Here is a 23,702-nt window from a genome sequence, read left to right on the forward strand (position 1 = left end):
ACTAGTAGATAGTCTGCAACAAAAAAAAAAGAAAACCGGTTTTCATCAAACAGAAATGGAATCGTGTCATCTTTTCTAGTGCCACAACTTTATCATTCCACCCTGTACACCCAACACCAAGAGTAGCAAGGCTCAGATGTTGCATGCAAATTCAAGGAAGGTTTGATCTATAAGAAAGGGCAAAGAAGCAACGTTTTCAGAAACCCTGCATTGATTTGCAGGGCAGAGACAACAAAATCGGAACTGATATCTGAGTAGCTCTGACATAACCATGTTGTTACTTCCGCTGCCATGATTAAGAAGAGTTACATTTTAAGAGGGTGGTGGTGCTGCTGCTGGTGCTGCTGCTGATGAGGAACTTATTATTCATGGCATGTGAACATGAGCCTTTTTATGCATATGAATAAATTACATCTTGCAACAATTGTTTTTGAATTGAAGAAAACTTAATTATATTATCATCATTTCTATTCTGATCAATGCCGCCAGCTGCTTCTGTAGGTCAGAGAACATGTACTTACCAGGAAGAAACGTTTTGTTAATAATATTGGAGAAATGCTTGGACTCTTAAATAATTATTAAAAAAGATGTTGTATGCCCAAATGCCCCAAAGCAATCAAAAACATTTAATGGTGTAAACTGAATGAAAAAAGTTTGTACGCAACTTCAAAAAGGTTTTGATATTCATAAAATTATGAAACCTAGCAATAATATGTTCCCTCTATGGTCCCATATCTTTGCTAGTATATATTATGTAAGTGTTGGGGTTGCTAATGAACAGGCAATTGTGATCATTTCTTGTTGCCTTCCCCCATAGAAGGTAATACTTGGAATTATAGTCTCATGACAGCAGAATAGATAATACAGAATGCCTTCTTCACAAAAAGAAGATAATGCCTGGGCGGATGGTCTCATGACAACAGAACAGATAATAGACTACCCTCCAACCTTTTATTCAGCATTGAAAATAGTTCAATAGTGCAAGTAATATTTTTACCTGCAGACAGACATGTATCAAATCTCCATTATAAATAGATATGTATTAGTTTTTTTACCAGACAAATATAAATGTATAGAGATAAGCAGGACGTATAGTAAATATAATATACACGGTATACCCGTCACTCATCAGGTCACAATCATTTCAACTAGTTACTCTACTTTTTTTGTTTTTATGGAGATCTATATATCAATAAAAGTGAAATTGTCTCTGTGTGTGTGTACATATCCCTGCCAAACTACTCTGTCAATTTTCAGTCTACAGACTCGAGATTTAACATAAGGGGTATTGAGATTTGGGAAAATCTTTCTAATTGGTTTTCGCCTGTCAAGAGGTCAAAGTTTCATGATTTGACCTTTGAAAGCTCTATCAAAATCCTCTGCCAATTTTGGGCCTAACACTTAAAGTTTTAGATGTAGGTTACTTGGACATGGATCAAACTTTTTTTATTTTGATTTAAGCCCAAAACAATAAATCTTAAGGGGTCAAAATTGGGGTCAAAGTTTTTTTTTTAAATTTGACCTTTGCAGTCTCTACCAAATTACTCAGCCAATTTTTGGTCTAAACATTTGAAATTTTACATAAAGTGTATTACACATAGAGCAAGCTTTTTAATCGGTTTTTGGCTGTCAAGGGGTCAAAGTGCAAAAGATTTGACCTTTTTGATTTCTAGCAAAGTATTCAGCCAATTTCGGGTCTAAACATTTGAAGTTTTACATAAAGGGTATTCAGACATGCAGCAAGCTTTTTAATCAGTTTTTGGGCAAAAATTTGGCTGATAAGAGGTCAAGTTGAAAGAATTGACCTTTGCAGACTCTACCAAACTCCTCCACCAATTTTGGGTCTAAACACTTGAAATATTAGATGTAGGTTACCTGGACATGAGTAAAACTTTTTAATATGAATACATACATACATATGCACATAAAGTTATGAACAGTACATAGGGCCCGAACAAAGCAGGACTGAACTGCTAGTGTAAAAGTAAAGAGTTATTATAAACAACTCAGTTCCAGTTTTTATTTATTTTATATGTATGCTGACATGAACTAAATTTTTTTTTTCTGTGGCACTACCGTTTTCAGTGTCATTAGTTGACTGGTGAAATTGAACAGATCTTTAATTAATTATGCAAATTAGAATAATTAATTGTGAAAATAATTAATTTTCAAATTACTATATAATTTGAATTTGAGTATGTAATAGATTTGTTAATATCAGAAAAATATATGATAAATATGAGAAATCTCTCTATATATAAATCTCTCTCTATATATAAAACACTAATAGAAGTTACTATGGCGTTATCGACTGGCCGTAAAGCGTATTTCTTATGCAATCCCAGGCAACATTGACTTTTTTTGATGTTATTTTATATAATTTATCTTCAATCAAAAACTTACAAACAGATAAGCTTTTGAATTCTAATTGCTGGTATATACCGAAATGCATCCTTATTAAATACAGTGAACTACTTGTTTACATTGGTGATCTTTAAAATCAACACATTTCCGGTGAAAACATTATTATGTACTTATGTGTCATGGCGCAATTAGTATTAATTCTGAAAATTACAAAAAATGATCCAGTAGAAATTGTGCTAGAGATATTAAAAAAAAAAAAAAAAAAAAAATCAGCCACAATTATGTTCTGAAATGTGTTCGTTTAAAAATGGTGGACCCTTAAGTCAATCTAAGTCAAGGGTTAACTCACTTGTTTATGAATTACTGAATTGGTCACACAACTATTCCATATTAAAACATACGATAAAGCTTAATAATTCTGATAAAGTTCGTTTTTACTTGTAATTATTTTTCTACTAGATCATTTTTTGTAATTTTTGGGAATTTATACTCATTTCGCCAACGACACTTAGTAATGTTTTCACCTGAAATGCGTTGGTTTAAAAGATCAAGTGCCTGCAGTGTTTATTATGCCCACTAGTGTAATAAATATGACAATGTCTACAAATCTTATTTTTAACGTTTACATGTTCAACTATCTGAAAGCGTATAAATCGTTTTTTATGTATGTTTTAATGGTTGAATACAATTCTAAGTCATATAGTAACCTACAACAATGACATCACTTGTGTGACATTATTGTTAAAGCCTCGAATGAATTTGCACAAACCGATCTGGCTGTACTGCTGTGGAAATAACAAGGTTGTACAACACTTTTTTTTTTTTATATTTCTTACCATTCCCCCCCCCCCCAAAAAAAAAGGCAAAACAAATTTTCTTTTCTAAGTGTTTAAAATTTATAGACAACTTTTCTTTTCTTTTTGTGTTCACTCACAAATAAGGTGTATTTCCACTGAAGCGTAAGGAGCTACTGTGGTAGGGGTCAGATTTATAGGGGAGTGGAGTGAGGCAACCAGAGTGACCAGTTAGGTGACAAGATGTTTGTCCGCTTTATGATTAAATTACTGCATGTTTGGGGGGGGGCAGGCAGGGAATTCTCAAGGCAAGCGGTAAATTCTTGTGCTTTTGTAGCTGTCTTTATTTTCTCCCCTAAAGAATCTGTTTTCATCCCGCCCTCCCTCGCTCAGTCCTTCCTCCATTTGTTGGTTTGTGAACAAGATTGCATGAAAAACTACAGATCGGATTTCTATCAAACTTAATAAGATAGATCTCAGTAAGTCTTGGTTCAAATGTTGACATTCTATGTTGCAGGCCACTTATTCTGCAGCTGAGTCGCATGACTGGAGGCTCATTGATAAAATTTTGATCTCCAGAGTTTTTAGGGTTTTTTTTGTTGTTTTTTTTAATAAAATCGAATCAACTATATTTGAACATACATAGAATAACATTCTGACCCATACTTGAGCTTAATAAAAAAAAAGAATATATATTGAAAGATAAATTAAAAAAAAAATTAAATCGGCTTTCTAGTATCCACTGCGCCCTTCCTATCAGCCAATGAACATGCACTTACTGATTGGCTAACTAAAATCTCAATAGAAGGTGCGTATATAAAAACGACAGACAACCACAAAATTTGTGCATAAGCCTGAAGAGTTCTAGAGTGGATGAAACGCGGAATATTCAGTGTAGCTTAATCGCCACATATATTTTATAACTTACTATATATATATTGTATTAATAAAAGGTGACTCTGTATAGCCCATTCCATCGTCATATATCTAAATTTGCTTCGGTTTTTGTTGATCTATTACACCTCTGCATGAATTTTTATCATGGAAACAGAAAACTATTGAACAAAACAAGGAGTTAATAAGATATTTTCATTTAGTTATCTTTCAACACATCTTTTTATCCTCGGGTATGGGTCAGGATATTATTCGATGCATTTTTAAATATAGTTGGCTTAATTTCTTTAGAAAAAAAATTACGTTTGTAAACAGATCTGCAGTATTTATTTTTTTTTTAAGTTTAATTTTTTTATTTTTAAAATTTTTTTTACTATTACATGTCTGATGAAATAATGCATGTATCCTGAAAAGAACATGGGTTACATTTAGGTTGGTTATGTCTGCAGGTCTAGAATTTGGTGTAGATTCTTTTATAAAGGGTTTATTTACAAAATACGTACCTACAAAACAAATTAATCGGTACTTATGCAGAGAACGGCCCATTTTTTTCTGTGGGTATTGTCTCAGCATATTTTGGCAGCTTACGTAAATCACCGGACTATACCGAGGGTAAATCAAATGTTAAAACTACAGAAAAAAAACAATCATGATAGAAAACATTTATTGTACAGTAATTTCAATAACAAAAATTGGAATAGAATTTTTTAAAAAAATCAACCTATGGTAAATTTCATGAATTTTTTTTTTTTTTTGCAACAAAGGAAAGCTTGGAGTGAGGTAAGAAATGTTATTGTTTTAAAGAGTTTTTTGGGAGTGGAGGGTACAAAAAATAATTTTTTTTTTTTTTTTACAAAATGTTTTTTGTTTTTTTTTCTGTTAAGGTTAGTGGACGGATTATTTATTTTTTTTACTTTCCATTTATTTATTTTATTTACTGTTTTCCAATTTTCTTTTTTTTTTTGTTTGTTTTTTTGAAAATTTTTGTGATTATTTGCTGGAGATTTCTCTTTGCAAATATCTTGCAGGAAATTTTTCTAATCAATCACTGTGTTTTGAACTGATGACACTCTCATTGTAAATTTCGAACAGTTGCAATATCGTGGGACCACATGTATTTTTGATTAATTTACATTTCTGACAAAATGAAAGAACTTTTTTCGGCAGCTGCAGCATAATCTACAAATCCATTAAATTCATCATGATGACTTTATTAAAATGATTTATTTTTTAATGATTTAAATTTTTGCATCATTAAAACTAATATTTTCTTCCAATTTATCAATTGTCGTCTGCTGCATTGGCTGAGCGTTTGCCATATTCCGGTGGTTTCCATAAGCTGCTGTAATATGTTGATGCAGCATTCACAGAAAAAACGAGTCATTCTCTGCATAAGTACCTATTCAATCTACAAACCAACCAGAAAAAATTTTCACAATAAAATCACCCAGCAATTGGTTGACATGCCGTAAAGGTGTTGTTCATGGAACATTTTAGGAAAATAATTGCAATGCAAACACTTTTTTCCTCCCTCTTTCTGCCATTACTAACCATTACGATCAACCATGGGAAGAGTCTATTAGGCATGTGTACACAGTGTGATGATGTAGGGAAGTGAAACCTGGGCAGTTACGGTTGAGGACATGTGCTGCATGGAAAGACATGGTATGAGAATAATACAGTGGATGTGTGATGTAAGTCTTAAAGACGGACTTAAATTCGATTACCTCAGGGGAATATGAAATATAGACATTGTAGAGAGATGTGTGTAAAAAAGGAGACTTTGTTGGTTTGGTTACATTGAAAAAAAAAAGAGAGTTCTTGGATTAATATATGTAAACCAGTTGAGGTAGCACAGTCAGTTGGCAGGAAGAAGTGAAACGAATGTATATGCACGAAAGAACTGGCCAGAGATAGGTTAGTCTGGAAATCAGTTTTAAAATAAAAAACATATAACACATGGAAGTATGGATGAGAATTCTTGGATTAGTAGATATAGAACAGTTGAGGTAGCAGGATAGGCAAAAGAACAACAGGGGGTGGGGAATGAAAAGTATGGATTTCAGAAAAAAGAATAAATAAATAAAGAGATAGGGTAGTTTAGAAGTCAATTTTTTAAATCCATTCAACACATGATGATCATCCTTCAAAAATGCCCAGAACCTTATCACTTTGCAGCATGATTTAAATAGATGCGTAAATAGGTACCTAGGTAGGTAGATTGTGGTAGTAGTAGTAATATTCTATACAGCTGAAGTAATATTAATTAATCTGATCATTATTTTAGTCAGCTATGATCAGGTAATTGTGAAGGAGGTGTACCTCTTTAATCTTTTCTGAATGAAGTATGAAGTGCTACTCGAGAGATTTGAGTGGCTGAGTGGAAATAGTTTTTTTTTTTGTTTTGCTTTTTTTAATTTTATCTTCTTATAATTAAATCTGCTTTTTAAAACCGGAATTCTTAATGAGAGATCCTCTCCCAAAGGGGATTAACGAAATTGTCAAGTCAGTTGTTGTTGTCGTTAAGGGTTCTGTTATAAAAAGAACGTCTTTTTTGATTTGTCATTTTATGAATACATCACGGCTTGCATTCTGTCCTTTCTCAGTTGATTTTGTTTAATTTTTAAAGGTAAGATTTTTAACTTTTTCTTTACGTTGGTGATCTTTTAAATCACATTTCAGGTGAAAACATTATTACAGGCTTGTATGTCATAACGAAATTAGTATAAATGCCAAAGATTGCAAAAAATGATCCAGATACAAGATGTGCTGGATGTATTTTAACAAAAAATAAGCCACAGTTACATTTGATTAAAAATCACAGACCCTTAATTTTGTTCAATTGAAGTAAAGCGTTATCTCCCATGTTTTTCGTACTGAATTGGTCGTATAAATCTTCCACATTAAAACATGCAATAAAATTTTTACTTGGAATTATTTTTTTACTGGATAATTTTTTCGTAATCTTTGGAATTTATATCAATTCTGCCATGATGCATAAGTATGCGATAATGTTTTCACCTGAAATGCGTTGGTTTAAAAGATTACCAATGTAAACAAGCACCGATTTTTTTTTTGTAGATTGACTTTTTTTTTTTTTTAGGTCAAATTTTTTATCAACTATTGAAACCTCTATTAAAATTTAATGAATAATAGTTTATTTTTCTGAAATTTTATTTTTACTGTTTCATTCTTTCAAAAATTTTCTGATATTTTGCTTTTTGTAATTTTGTAATTTTCTCTATAAACGTTATATAAGAACTCATCCATCTACAACCACTATTCAATAACTTCCCTCACATTCAATCTGTGCCTAAAACTAAACAGAAATTGCATGAACAGAGTTTCTTTTTTAGAACTGTCTATCTGTGAAACAGAATACCACATAGCTGCTCCCCGACTGACTATAGTATGGTCTTTTTCAAATCTAATGTGAATAAGTTCCTATTGAGCCGACCTCTTAAATAATCTCAAAAAACTACAGTTCCACCATGTTATCTCACCATCTACCCAACACTTAACCCTAGGACAACCTAGACTGACCTCTGGGCCTTGATAAGCAATGATCTCTCAAAATAAAAAAAATATGTCTAATATTAATTTACTTGTCCCAAACATTAACTAATGAGAAACTAATTGCCTCCCTTTATATTCGCTCTTTATCAATTAAAAATCATTAAAACCATTTTCTCTCCAAAAGTTCGAAAAAAATCTTAGCTGTTTGTTTACAGTTTCGAATTAGCTGTTTTATTTTATAATAAAAAAAAGTCATGTTGAGAGAAGACGGTCATTTTTTTTATTATAGATTCTTCTTACAATTAAAAAATATGTGCAAAGGGAATTTACATCTGTTCATTTATAATGTTTATTAAAAAAAAAATTATTCAGAAAAACAAAACAATGTATTCTGTGTTGAATTTTCATTGAAAAAAAAAATCAACACATTTTAAATCAATATTTTTTTAGTTTTGAAAGGTTAAAAATAAATTTGCTAAAACATTTGTTTTAAATTCATAATTATTTTATTTTATTTTTATTATTTATTTTTCTTATATTTATAATGTTTTAAAAATGTTCAACTCCTGTAGAATTTCCACGAGTTCTGCTAGTATATATTATTGCATACACTATATACTAATATTTTTGGTAAAATTTATGACAGTATTCAATTTGATCTTGTGAATATTTCATCGCTCCTTTCTTAATTAAAAAATAAAAAAAAGGGTTCCATATTATTTCTTCCTTAATATTATATATTACATAATATTAATATTATATATTATATAATATTAATATTATATAATAATAATATATAATATTATATAATATATTTTAAAGCTGGCAAGATCGGGCGTGCTAGTTTCATATGAAGAGAAACCGAAATAACAGATCTTATTTTTCCTAAGTTTTGTTTTTAAACTTAAAAATGGTTTTAAAACATATCCTTTCTCTCATCTATACTAGATGCTTCGTCAGATATACTTAAGTCTGTTTAATATTCTTAGATGTTCTTATATTTATTACTAGTCTGGGGGCCCGGCGTTGCCCGGGTGTTTGGAGGTGTGTGTTGAGCAAAAGAAAAAAGTGGTAGTAGGCAGGCAGGCTCGAACCCATACCACAAAAGAAAAAAAGAAAGTGAAAAAAAAAAAGTGACATGTTAGCTGTTGCACCCATTGCCAAACTGGAAGTGACGTAGGTTTAAATTAAGGCTAGAAAATTGAAAAGAGACGATGACTTTAAAAAATATGGGCGAAGAAAGACGTACAACGGAAACATGTATGAATTTATTTATTTAAGTATTGACAGGTGGGCGCAATAAAAGTTAACTGCTGCTTCTATTTGACCTAATTAATGAGGTCAAATAGAAGTCACGCAGTTAACTTGGGTTTGTTTACCCAACTTTGACTGGTTTTTTCCCCAACAGATGTTGGGGAAGGGGGAAACCAGCTCCCCATTTTCCAGATTGATTAGCAATTGTCTGATATAAGAGGAATTTGTCCTCACATTGATCAAAGCTGATTGCTTCTGGACGTTTCCCGGTGTGATGCCAAGAACGCATGCATTAAATTTTTAGTTTCACTTTATTTATACTAAAAAGTCGACAGAGCGAAATAGCGCGAATCTCATAAAAGTCGACGTAAATAAATCTAGACGCTACATGCGTTCCCTAATCCTAGATATTATTATCTAGCGGGTATATAAACAGTTCTAAATATTAGTAACCCCCCCAGGAGCATGTGCGGAAGAAGCCTTTGCAAGATCATACTTGAAATGGTCATGCACATTTTGCCTTATATATATATATATATATATATATATATATATATATATATATATAGACTAGCGAGGGGTACCCAGCGTTGCCTGGGTGTTTGGAGGTGTGTGTGGAAACTCCGGGGTGGGGAGGGGGGGTTAAAAAAAAAAGTAAGTATGAGGATCGAACCCGAACCCTTGAGGCAAAGTTGTAAATTAAAATGTGAAAAAAAAAAATATGTGCGACGTTAACCATTGCCCCACCGCGAGATGCTAACGGAAACATGTTTGAATTTATTTAATTACTTGGATTTGGCAGGTACCCGTTTTAATGAGTTAATGAGAGCAAGTTTGACTGCGGGATAGTATTCATTTACTGCAGAACGCTTTTTTCTATTTTTATTTTCCCAAGATGTTATAGGAAAAAGACTAACCCACATGCGGCGAGCGACAAATGTTGAATATTTATCTTCCCGAAATCGAGCAAATTAAATAGACAGGTGAGCTTCGTTGTTAACTGTGAGATATTATGATTTATATGTGATATAAAAAGTTTTAAAAAGTTGTGAAGCGACTGACCGCTTCTCTGAAAAAAGCCTTTTGTAGACACAGAAAAAGCGAACACACATACATACATACATACATACATATATTTTCGTTTTTATATTTATAGAAGATTTATTTTATTTTTTTTTTTTTTCAATTTACTTCAGTTGAGTTTTTTTAGAAATCAAAAGGCCCCTTTCCAGAACTAACACTTGATTTATATGAGATACATAGATATTTGAATATTCCATTAAAGTTTTCCTTTACATCATAAACATAACTTGGAGAAGGTGCACCATTCCTTGTAAAAGTCAGTGCATTTCCTCCTAGATGCAAGGTTGCAGAGCAGTGCGAGGCAAGTCAAATGATTGCATTTTTTGTGTACCATTGTTGTATGGGTTTTAAGACAATAAAAATAGCTGCTTGTTGGGTTAGTAGGGAGTATTTACATTGAGAGAGTACAAGGACATGGAGTTCATCGGAGCACCTTTCATTAAAATACTTGTAAAATAGGCACAGAGACGCAACATTTCGTCAATGGGAAAGGGGCTGCAGTTTAGGTGACAGAGCAGGACTTATCCTTATAAAGAGAGTCTTATTTGGGCCATGAATATTATGTGATTTTGAATATTTGGTTTACGTTTACTTGTATGGAAAAGTATCTTTGTGCCAGATTGTCCTAACAAACCTCTGTACAGGGACCTTAGACATGCTTGGATAGTGTCTTGTAGGTATTTAAAATCAATCTACAAATCCACAACAACAGTTAACAGCTTTTTCTCTCATTGATGTGACATCTGTTGGAGCAAATATTGTAAAATTGATTCTTTTGTGTGTAACTTTATTAACTTTATGATATGCTTTGTTGACCAGTCACAATAGAACCGGAAATGTCCGAACTGCTGAATGAACACACGTTTTCTTTATTTATCCGATTCATCTAAGCATCTATAATATAAATCTCACCCGTTTGTTTAAATGTATGTATGCATGTATGTATGCCTAAAACTTTCAACAAAGGTGACAGATTTTCACGAGATCGGTATCGTTTTTAAGCTCCAACCTTTGGACGACAAATATAAAAAAAATTGGCTAAAAACATTAATTCCTTCACCCTCAACTGGGCACTTTTCTACAAGGAGGGGTCACTTTTCTTCGCCAATATTTTCAAAAGTCATCCCCTCTTTTCAATAGACTAGGCTTAATTTAAATCTTCGCCACTTCCGGTTTGGTGATAAACACAACGGCAAAGACGTCACATTCTTTTTCTTTTTTCTTTTTTTATTTTTTATTTTTTTTTTCTCTCCACATTCTTTTCCTCCTTCACGGTATGGATTCGAGCCTGCCTGCCTACTACCACTTTCTTATTTTATTCTTTTGCTCAACACACACCTCCAAGCACCCGGGCAACGCCGGTCACCCTGGCTAGTGTAAAATAAAACCTAGAGATCAAGGATGCTCTCAGTTGTGATTAATTTTTTAACATAGTAAAGGGAGCCCACCTTCTTTGCAGCAGCTTTGACAATGTTTCAATGTATTTGTTCCAGTTCATGTTGCCTGTGAATGTTAAGCTGAGGAATTTGAATGGTGAGGTCTCAGTTAGGGTGTTATTTGTCATGGCAATCAGTGATTGAGAAAGTTGTTTTGTAGTTGTTAAAGGAAAAAAGCTTCGTCTTAGTAGCATTGAATGTTAATTGAATGTTATCTTTATGTTGAATTTGAGTGCAGTTGTGGTTATTTCACTAATACGGTTCGGAAATATGAATTCATTTTATCCACCCTTTACTTACAGATTAGATAGGACTCAACTCTAAAAACTTGGTAAGACAACTCACTTAGCAGAAGGAACAACTTTGAAATAACACGAATTAACTGCTACATTACATTACACTAAAAGAAAAATGGCACAATCATGCAATCTATAATTTAAATATCACCTGTCTGTTTAAATGTATGTATGTATGTATGTATGTATGTCTCACAGAAACTGTTGACAGAGGTGATGGATTTTCACGAGCTTGGTATCATTCGGACGACAAATCTTGAAAAATTGGCCCAAAATATTAATTCCTTCACCCTCAACTGGGCACTTTTCTACAAGGAGGGGTCGTTTTTTTCGCCGATATTTTTGAAAGTCATCGTCTCTTTTCGCTTGCCTAGCCTTAATTTGAACTTACGTTTTGTTTTTTGGGTTTTTTTTTTTTTTCATCTTCTTTTCCTCCTTTGCGGTACGGGTTCCGGTTTGCCTGCCTATCACTTCTTATTTTTTTTGCTCAAACAACACCTTTACACACACCTCCACTTTCTTTTCCACCTTCGCATCTCAGGTTCAAGCCTGCCTGCCGCTACAACTTTTCTTCTTTTTTTTTTTTTGCTCAACACACACCTACAAACACCCGGGCAATGCCGGCCACCCAGGCTAGTATCCTTTATAAAGCTGGAAGTTATTCATGAAACTATTGCAGATGCATTTGTTTCAGTGATGACAAAGACCATTGTTGTGAATCGGATCCATTCTCACGTTCATTATGTAAGTGAACATCCTAAGTGAATACATGAACAAAAAATAAATATTTTTAATTTTACTTTCGATAAAATTTAGGTCAATCTAACCTTTTTCCTCTTGAATTTTATATTTAGAAAATAAGCAATGACTTAAGGTGGGTTTTGATGTTGCTATTATTATTATTATATCATTAGTAGTATTAGTATGGCATTTTCTTCTTAGAAAAGTTTTGAAGCAAAACTTTTAAATAAAGAATTCATTTCTGAATTTTTTAAATGAGGATTGATTATTTATATTATTCGGAATACTATTGTCATTTTGAGTTTTATTTTCGCAACATTTCCGTCAATATAACCACCGATTATGTTTTTTGAGGGCTTTTTTTTCATTTTCCCATTCACGTCTGTACCGATTTAATATTGTGTTTCTAAATGTTTGAGATGAGGATTGATTATTCATATTTTTGGATTCTTCGCAAAATGAATTCATGTTTTGACAACCATATCCTTATCTATAGCGGTGAACACGTCCACTACATCAGCCTTCAGAGTCAACCATATTGTGGGCATACTTCTTGGTCTTGGCCTCAATCACATTCTAAAACAAAGCAGTCAAGAAGGTTGGTGAGGAGGGTGGCCACAAGTCCAAGAAGCAGTGCAGAAGAATACTGTTAGGCGGTCCTGGATTATCTTGACCTCATGTGCAGGAGTGGAATCCTGCTGGAAAATATAGAGCAGGATTCTCAGTCAATGGGTTACGATGCTTTGGAAGAGGAGCATGTAGTCTTGGTAGAAGTAGATTGAAATAACATTAATTTTATTTCATCAATTACATTTTTCAAGCTCTTACTTTTTGTTATGGGGTTAAATGGTAATAAAATGAAGGAACACAGGATTTTTATGAATGAACATGTATTCACATATATTACAGGCAAAGACAGGTTGGAAATACCATTCCTCAACTGTGGGCGTTTGCAGATGACCGGCTTGGCCGCGTGCCAATCTCTGACTGCCAGGCACCGGTCTCGATACAAGAAGTGATGTCATGAGATAGTCCATTACCCCATGGAAGGGCATCTCCAACACTTTTTTTTTTTTTTTTTGAAGAGTTAGTTGTGCGAGGCAGAATTTTCTACTCCATAAAAAGCAAAGAATAGAGACAACATGAGACTGGCTCTAACAAACATGGGACCAAAAATTTCAAAGTTTGCTGTTGAAATGCGTCATCAAACAACTTGATGGGTTGGATAGCTTTTCAAACCTATGATAATATTATTTTAAGAAATATATTTTCTTTTTGTGAATCCAGGTTGGACCAATATGCTTTAATTTGATAACTAATGACAGAATTTCAAAATATTTTTGTAGATATTTCTGACCTTGTCTTTCACATAAAATAAAAACAAAATTAAAGTACTGATAAGTTCTAAATAAGGGATCGCATGGATTTCAAATTTTTAGGTGAGAAGTTACAAGTGCCAAAAGCTTGGGAACCCCTGATATAGAGACATCTGGTGGCGATCTCTTTTATTCAGGGCTTCATCGCACTCCTGAGCACCTACTGGTATTTCGTTTACTTTTTGTCAGGTGTCAGAGTTTACTGCAAGACCCCATATACTGTTTAAGTTTATGAATTGTCTATCTGGGCAAGACTTGGTACTTCTCCCTGAATAATAATAATAATAATAATAATAATCCTATAATTTTGGAAAACCACTTAGCTATTATTAGGAGGTATGATCGGCTTAGTTGTTTTAGGCATGGATAATTATTTTAGGGCCAAGTTCAAGGTCTGACCTGAACAATATATCCACTTCCGGTTCTATATGCATCAAAAAGATTTATGCCTTTCTTCCTGCTTCCTCAATCTCTTTTAGCTATGGATCAAATAGTGTTATTTACTGATATATCTAGAATTGGATGGTCTCAACCCATTACAAATGTATAAGATATGCTGCATAATTGGGCCCTATGGGATACGAATAAGATGCTAGTATTAGAATAACAATAATGATAATGATTATAATCATGACCTATTAAAAATGTTCATTATGCTTTCTTTGATAAGTTACAGATCATTATTTGTCATATGCAAAATAACCTTCTTTTTATCTTTTCCCCCTATTTTCTCCCTTTTTCTTTTTTCCTTTTTTTTTCTTCCTTTTTTCTTTTTCTATTTTTCTTTTCTGTCTTTTCTTTCCTTTTTCTTTCTTTATTTGTTTTTTTTCTTCCTTTCTTCGTTTTTTTCTTCTTTATTTTCTTTTTACTTTTTCTTCCATTTTTTTCTATTTTTTTTCTCCTTAATGGTAATAATAATTGTTTTGCTTTTTTTTTTTTACCCTGTTTATTTATTTATTTTTTAAAATTGTTTTGTTGCCAGTGTTTTCATCACAAGCAAAGTATCCAAAGTTTTAGATCAGGATTGATAATTTATTTTATTCCAATTACTATTCTTTTCCTGGTTCACAACATCTCAGCTAATGTAAACAGCTTTTTTCGAATCTTTTCAAAATGGCTAATCTTCCTTATTATTCGTATCATTCATTCAGATTTCTCTTGAGTACAATTCTCACATTTCAGCCGATGTGACTTCCCATCTTCTTCAGGTTTATCTTGTTAAATTCTGGAATCTTTCTGTAAAACTTTGGAATATTTCTGTCAAATTAATTTAATTATTTAATCCACAATCCCTGTTCTCTCAATCATAATCGGGTAAAAGTCTTAAATGATTCATAAATTGTAGAAGACTGTCACTTAGAAATGAATTTTGTTTATCCGCTACACCATAATTCCTTGCTGACAACCTGTTCTTGTTTTTAGATGTGCAATCTTATGGGTAACTTTCTATTCAAACTGGGCAATGCCTATAGAATTTTGAGCCAAGATCTTTATTTAATCCCCAAGTAGAAGTATTAATTTGTTATACTTAGTTGTTATTGGTTAATGATTGACCTCCAGAAAAGTGTCAGTTAGAACTGATTATTAACCAGTGCTATTAACCGTTAGGCCATAGGTCTGCAATAATGTAAATAATATAGAATTTACGTTTGTGATTTTTTTTTTTAGTTAAAACTTAGCATCTCTATAAGAGGGATGTTGAGAATATGTTCTAGTCAATCAGTCAGATAGTTTGAACTATTTGAAAGTTGGGTGGCTTTTTTGAGGGGTGGCTGAGTTAAGGTTCTGGTTAGTTCTAAAAGACCTCTCCCAGGATTTATCTTTGAGAAATATGTTAGTTTCAAACTACTTGCTTGAGGCACCCAACCAGTGGATACTGAGGGGAGGGGATTGCTGTCAATTTTTGCATTTTCTTTAGAGCGCTAGCTTTTCAATCCTTATTTGATTTTGTGTTTTATTTCCGTACAAGCTTTGTAAAATAGCATTTTCGTCACTCTGTCACCCTTCAGTTTTAAATATCACTTTTGTTGCTAAACACAGAAATTGAAGAACGCATACTAATAATGGATCTGTTCTGTTCTTTGTGTTTTATTTGTTTGAGCTTTTTTTTTTTTTTTTTTTTTTTTTTTTTAGTTTCTCTTTTTTAAAATCTACATCGTAAATATGCCTCAGGTTTTCTAACTATTTCTTTCCTTGGAATTGTTTTTACTTTGAAAAATCTCCCCTGGGGATTTACAAAACCAATTTATTTCCTGATAACGATCAATATATTAATCTTGCTGGAATTCCTTACAAGATCTTTAGTGTTTTTCTTTGTTTTGTTTTCATTCTCAGATTTCTTTTCTTCCTGTTTTGTTGAAATCTTCACTACATTTCTTCGATTCTTATTCTTCATAACTTAAAAAGAATTGCCAGACATTCAATATCCTCCCTTTTACATCTTTATCATATTGAGCATAATTGGAGAAAAGATATTAACAAGAAATTAAAAAAGAAACGTCTTATTTGACGTAAGTTGAACCTAAACAGCATTTAAGATGACCGATCAAACTTTGATTTTGACTAGCCTATTTTAATTTTTTATTTTGTTTTACTTGGCGGTTAACACTTATTAAGGCCTGGAGACCACTCGAGGATAAGAGTTAAATGTTAGGTATATGATAAGACAAAATCAGTCATGGTGGAACTTAAATATGGCTAGATTATCTAAATGGACGACTCAATAGGAATTTATTTACATTAGACTTGAATACGACTATGTTATAGTCAGCCAGTAAACAGACAAATGATATTGTGTTCCACAAATGAATAGTTCTAGGAAAGAAACTCCACTCGTGGAATTTTTGTTTAGTTTTGAGCACAGATAGTGAGGAACGTTGTTGGCAGTTACTTTAGTTAGGCAAGTATTTGTGTGAATATTTGGAGGGGAGGACATAGATTGGAGCTCAGTCGAACACCTACCATAAAAGTATCAATAGAGCAGAGACAGACTCGCAATGTTTCTCCTGTAAGAGGGAGTAGAAAAGTGGAAAGGTCATCGCCCACTAAATTTCAAAGACGGTTTTGAACCCTCTCAAGACAGGAATGGGTGTGTCTTGGGGGCTATTGATGCTACACTACAATTTATTCAAAAAGTTAATCCCATCAAGACAACTGGTAATATGGAAACATTTTTCAGTTATGACTTAAAAATCGACAAGGGGAATAACTCATGTTTTAATTGAATATAAAAAGAGTTAGCATGTAATACAGACATTAAACCAGATGTGATGACGATGATAGTTATTTCCTTTAAAACAAAAATTTATTTCTGCATCCTAAGCAATGAAGGTAGATCCAGTAAGTATGCGTATACATATATCTATATATGTGTGGAAATTGTCCACTTTTCCAACTATCTTTATCTAATGCAGACTTAAAAGCCATACTAATTATGAATTGCTACGTAACCAAAAATAAATTGAGACAAATCTTCTAGACGTCACGAGCCTGTCTCTGCTCTATCGCTATTTTCATGCCAAGTGCTCAACTGAACTCCAATCTATTATCTTCCCTTGGCAAACTTTCACAAAAAGACATCGACTAGCTACAACCACTATATATGATTTTCCCTGTTTTCTATCTGTACCTAAGTGGAAATGCAGATTCCATGAATAAAGTCTCTTTCCCAGAGCTTTTTTAGGTACATCTTGTTGAACTGAGGAATCTGTACGGGAGTTTGAACATAACCTTTTTAGTCCATGGGAGTAGTATGCTTTTGTTCTGTTAGCTGTTACTGGTTAGAAGTCTGTAGCAATTTGTGTTTGTATTCCTAGTATCACCCGCACTGAAGATCGAAACTTCCACCTCCATGAAAAAGTTCACTGAGAACTGAATTTTACTTAGTATTTTATCTGTTATATCACAAGTCTTTGTGGATGATTCGAGTATGCATTTTTAAAATTTATTCTCATTTTTATGTGTATAATCTTACTACTTATCACAATGAATCATTACTAATTACTACAGATATATATATATATATATATATATATATATATATATATATATATATATATATATTAGTGTTGGGACGATAAATCGGAACTTTTGGGGATATTGGAATTGGAAACATTTCTGCCTATTTTCCAATGCCTAAAACGATTCTTTTAAATTTTTTTTTATTTGATTTTGTTTAAAGTAAAATCTCCCACTGTTGCTAGTAATGATAAAATAATAAATATTTATTGATTTTAAGCTACAAGAAAAACTAAAATCAATAGATCATCCATCACAAGTGTATTTTTATGTTTGAGAAAATATCTGCACATTTAGCATGTACTTTATGGTAATAACGATTGGTAAACATTTGGAGATTTATAAAGAATTTATAAAATATTTGAACCTGAAGTAGGAATTTAGTACAGAATCGGTAATTGAACCGGAATCTGGAAAAATATTGAAATTGTCACCCCATTAATATATATATATATATATATATATATATATATATATATATATATATATATATATATATATATATATATGAAAGAAAAGAGAATTCCTTTTAACCCGAGACGTCTTTCACCATGTTCATCGGGGAGGGGGGGGGGAGTATGATAGCATTTTGATTTTAAAAATGAAAGGAAGAGGAAGAAATTAAAAATAGGATGAAAATGAGTAGCATGTTCTTACAATTAAAAAAAAAAAAAAAAAATAGGGGAATATATATATATATATATATATATAACAGATATTGGAAGAGAAAAAAAAACTCACAAAAGAGAGTACGAGTAAGGAAAAATATATCTTGCATATAAATATACAGGAGAAAATTCATTTCTTCCCCTTCCTTTTTATTTTTAATTTTTTTAATCAAAATTCCATCGTACACCCTTGATTAAGATGGAGAAAGTCGTTTCGGGTTAAAAGGAACTCTCTTTTTTATCATTTATAAATTTTGTACTCCTAACAAGCGCTCTATATATATATATATATATATATATATATATAATATGGTGACCTTATCTGTTATTTATAATTAATAGTTCTCATTTTATTTCAAATTCTACATATTCTTTGTAGGTCATTGTCATCTATTATATAAATCTCACTTGTCTGTTTAAATGTATGTATGTTTGTTTGTATGTCTGCCTAAAACTATCGACAGAGGCGACGGATTTTCATGAGATCGGCATGATTTTGAAGCTTCAGACAACAAATATCGAAAAATTGGCCAAAAACTTTAATTTCTTCACCCTCAACTGTGCAGTTTTCTACAGGGAGAGTCGTTTTTTTTGCTGACATTTTTTGCAAGTCATTCAACCCTTGCGTTAACGATGTTGCATAAAAGGCATTATTTTGACCGGTTATGACAACGCAACCACGGTAGGCACACAGATAAGACCGTTTTTTTTTTGTGTTTATTTTCACCTCTTTTTTTCTCTTGTACGTTACGAGTTTGAGCCTGCTTATTTTATTTTATTATTTTATTTTATTTTTTTTTTTTTTTTGCTTAACAAACACCCTTACACCTCCACTTTTTTTTTTCCACCAGCGCATCACGGGGTTAAGCCTGCTGCATACTACAATTTCTTTTTTTTTTTTTTTTGCTCAACACACACCTCTAAACACCCAGGTAACACCAGGCACCCCAGCTAGTCCAACACATATGCTCTTTCCTTGAGTTAGGTTATTCTCAATAGTTTTTCTCCATCTATAATTTTTACATCATCCCATAAGGGTAGCTCTTCAATATCTCCACGTATTACGGATTTCCAATGTTACTTTTAGTGGACAACTTTTTATTTATATTTTTTCACTCTTACATGAGACAGCATACTCAGTTCTTAGTCATGACTTGTTTCCATAGAAGGCTTGACTTGCACAAGTAATTTTCAAAGAATTAAGTCACTCCTGAGTACTATCCTTATGTCATATGGATTCTTTAGATTTTTTTCTAACAAGTCCTTCATGTATGGTATACAAACTGTAGTGAATTTTCAGGTTGTCTCCTTTGATGCTTGATCCAGATTTCTTAGAGCAGATGTCATGCTCTTTGGATAGTTGTTTTGGTTGAGGATTTGTAATTTAAAAAAATATTTCTTAAATTCTAATAATTCAAACTTTTCAAAACCTTAAATCATAACCGTCCTTGAATGGTTGTAACAATTTTATTGCAAATTAGAGTTTGTTTTTTTTTTTAGTTGGCATTCATTCCTTCATTGAATTCTCTTTCCAAAAATGTAAATATTTTCTCACAAGAAATTAAAATAAAAGCAATGAGTAAAACGAAACTAAAAAAACTCCCCGGCAACGCCGGGCAAGTTACACCTAATTTGAAAGCGATTTTATTGCTACAAGCGAGTCATGTGACCAGACAGTAATAAGAAGCTAAATGTATTGATTGCATATTGTCTAGCTTTGTAAAAATCATTAATTTGAGTATAGATATTTCTAAAACCATTTCTGAAGACTTTTAGAAACTTCTAAGAATAGCGCTGTCGATTCCTTTAAAGCAGCATTTCTCAACCTATGTGACCCACAACCTGAGGTGTCGCAAAAGGTCCTTAAACGTTCTACAAGAACAAGTGAGCTAAGCTTATGAAATTTTGACTTTTGATGTAATTTCATATACGTAATATTAATAAATACACACATTATATTCTTGCTGATTGTAATACAGACATCATCATATAACTTATACAGGGTGGCCCACTTAAAAGTAGCCCATAAAATGTAGTAGAGGAGAAGCATTCTTTTATTGTTTAAATTAACTGTAATATTATAAAAAATGCTGGAAGTGCTCCCCGTTGACATCTATGCATTTCTGGACATGTTTATCAACATTTGCAGATACTGCCTGTAGATCTTTTCTGGTGATTCTCCTGATAGCGTTGGTAAAGTTCTCCTTTAGTTTGTCTAGATTGTGAGGATTATTTGCATAAAATTTTTGTTTTAAAGTTCCTCAAAGATAAAAATCACATGATGACAAGCCCAGGGAACGTGGTGGCCATAACCCTTTGCTTATCGTTCTCTCTTCCGTAAACATGTCATGAACTCGTGTCAGTGATCTGTGAGACATGTAGCGCCATCTTGTTGGAAAAAGAATTGCATTTTGTCTTGTGGTGTCAGTTGGTCTGTAAGAGAAAGATTAGAGAGATCGGGCTACTTTTACATGGGCCATCCTGTATTATTAAAAGATATAAGTCATTGGCAATATATTTAGTGACGTTCCTTTATGTATTGGAAAATGGGTCATTTTGCTTTGATATCTTTGTTTTTTTGTAACTTTGTTTATAATAAACAAATAAGATAAATAATAAACAGATACACCAATTTTGTTTCTTGTTTTATTTACATTTATGAGATATTATATGATATTATTTATGCTTCTGAATTTTGGATATTAGTCTGAGTGCCTGGCGTTGCCCGGGTGTTTGGAGGCGTGTGTTGAGCAAAAAAAAAAAAGAATGTGAAAAAAAAAAGTTACATTTTTGCCATTGCGTCCATCGTCAAACCGGAAATGGCAAAGGTTTAAATTAAGGCTAGTCAGTCGAAAAGAGGGGATGACTTTTGAAAATATCGGCGAAAAAAAAAGCGACTCCTCCTTGTGGAAAAATGCCTAGTTGAGGGTGAAGAAATTAATGTTTTTCAATATTTGTCGTCCGAGGAGTTGAGCTTCAAAATGATAGCGATCTCGTGAAAATCTGTTGCCTCTAGTAAAAGTTTTAGGCATACATACATACATACATACATACATACATACATACATACATACATTTAAACAGATAGGTGAGATTTATATTATAGATTATATGATATTATTTACGCTTCTGAATTTTGGAGTTGAGAATTATTCATATTATTTGAATTCTTCAGACTTCTGTTCTCATCTTGAGTGTTATTATCACAGCATTTTGGTTGATGTAGCCTCCAACCGTGTTCAGGTGTATGTTGTTGAACTCGGGAATCTTTCTATCAAACTTGAAAATCTGCACAGAATTTCAAGCAGAATCTGTTTAATTCAGAGGTTGGCATGTTCTCATTCTGTCCTAAAAAATTTGCAATTGTAGTTTGAGTGTCGCCCGCATTGAGGAGTGACCCTTCAACCTACAGAAGAGTGTAATTTTACAACAGAAATTTATCAAGTACCTCATCTCCTATGCTACGGACAATTCTATTTCATTTTCTAGATGTACAATGTTATTATTTACTTACGTTTGATTTTTTGATGTTTGAGTTTCGAATTGGTATATTTCTGGGGTGAATGAACACGCCCTGATGAATTTATAATATAAACGAACAGTATTTTATTCAGCATTATTGAAAAGATTGTGGGTCAACGTCGTCATTGGTCGTCAGTAATTTGAACATAGTGCATAGGGGTGTGGGTGAAGGTATGAAATCTGCTAACCTTTGCTTCAATATATTTTCAACATAATAAACTTATGCAGCAATTGTTTGTTTGTTTTTTTTGTTTTGTTTTGTTTTTTTAACTCTTTTTTTCTTAAACAACGCATATTACCACTGGGATGTAAGGGATTACTATTTGGGATTTTGTCTGACAGGAGACTGCAGGAAGTTGAGCAGCAAGATTTCTGTTCACATTACATTTAAACTTCAGCAGGTTAATACAGAGAAGCAGGAAACAGGGAAGGAATTCCGAAGTCGAGTAGTCTGAGGGAAGAAACTATCAGAGTAGAAGACTTTCTGGCATCTAAGGACCTCAACAGTGCTAGGATGGGATTTTACTGGTTGTTGAGGGGGCACAAGTGCAAGGAGTCCATCAGAGTGCATTCCATTAAAGTACTTGCAAAACAAGCATAGGGATGTGACATTGCAGCGATAAGATAGAGGTTGAAGCTTGGTCCACAGTGTGAGACTCATTAGATTTGAGACTCTTATTTTTTTAATTTTTTTTATTTTTATTTTACCCTATCTAAGAGTAAGAGTCTAGTGGTAGATGGTTCAGCCCAGCCCAATACTCCCCACATGAGCGAATTATGGCTTTGTAAAGATATAAGGTGCTCTCTGGTGCGAGTAATTTTCTAGTACAGTAGAGGGAGCCAACCTTCTTTGCAGCATCCTTGGCAATGTCCTCAATGTATTTTTTCCTGTTGTCTATGAATATTGAGTCAAGGAATTTAAACGTCGAGCTCTCATCTAGGGTGTTATTTGTCATGGCAATCATTGGTTGAGAAGATGTTTTGTAGTTAAAGAAAAGAAGTTTTACAGTTTAGTTACGTTCACATTTATATTGTTGGCCTTATATGATACCGATTATTTACATTTATTTTTTACGTTTACGAGTTTAGAATTTGTTTATTTTTATTTTTTGTGCCAGTGAAAATGCTCTGATGTAATTTAGAAAATAAATGAATAATATAGATTTTATTCAGCACTAGCAGGTAAACCCGAAATTGCTCGGGATTAAATGAGGATCAAAAAATGTTTCACGCTTTTATATTTTTATCACCAGTGAAATCAGTGAAATTGCCCATTTTTTCAATCAAATCGATTGATTGCCTATTCTAGTGGTGCACTGGGAGGAAGCTTTACATGCTCCCAGTAATGACTTAGTCCACAATACATTGTAGTCTACATTGCACTGTAGAGAGCCTACTGATGATTTTATAAAATTATTTTTATATATAATGGCTTGAATTAAAGTTTAAAATACAAAAGTCAAGTATCGTGCTTTAACTGTGCTCTAAACAGAAACATTCATTTTGAATACGCCCCTGTCATATCAAAGAATCTACTGTTGATTTTTATATGTCTGGCCTTACTCCTTGTCCAGTGATAATGGCTTAAATTTAAGTTTAAAATTAAAAAGTCAAGCGTCATGGAGCAGTTGTGCTTTAAACAAAAACACTCATTTCAAATGCTCTCCTTTCATATCAAAGAACCTACTGTTGATTTTATGTCTGGCCTTTCGGCTTGTGTAGTAATAAAACTTCTCAACTG

At 32.7% G+C, this 23,702-nt stretch overlaps 2 protein-coding genes across 6 annotated transcripts in view; both read left to right on the forward strand.

The window, feature by feature from the left end:
* Positions 1–23,702, forward strand: part of LOC145291416 (activating signal cointegrator 1 complex subunit 3-like) — a 958,449-nt gene that overhangs the window by 447,202 nt on the left and 487,545 nt on the right. The gene's annotated exons all lie outside the window — the stretch shown is intronic.
* Positions 1–23,702, forward strand: part of LOC145291417 (beta-1,4-galactosyltransferase galt-1-like) — a 308,485-nt gene that overhangs the window by 211,616 nt on the left and 73,167 nt on the right. Inside the window, exon 2 of one of the 4 annotated variants that reach the window (XM_080137240.1) lies at positions 4,817–4,832. The exons of the other annotated variants lie outside the window; for them this stretch is intronic. Coding sequence (XP_079993366.1) covers positions 4,817–4,832 — 16 coding nt within the window. The remainder of the gene's footprint in view (positions 1–4,816; positions 4,833–23,702) is intronic. 4 annotated transcript variants of the gene reach the window in all.

Source organism: Euprymna scolopes, chromosome 12 (genome assembly GCF_053919585.1).
Source record: "Euprymna scolopes isolate OS-2025 chromosome 12, ASM5391958v1, whole genome shotgun sequence".
Classification (NCBI taxonomy): Eukaryota; Metazoa; Mollusca; class Cephalopoda; order Sepiida; family Sepiolidae; genus Euprymna; species Euprymna scolopes.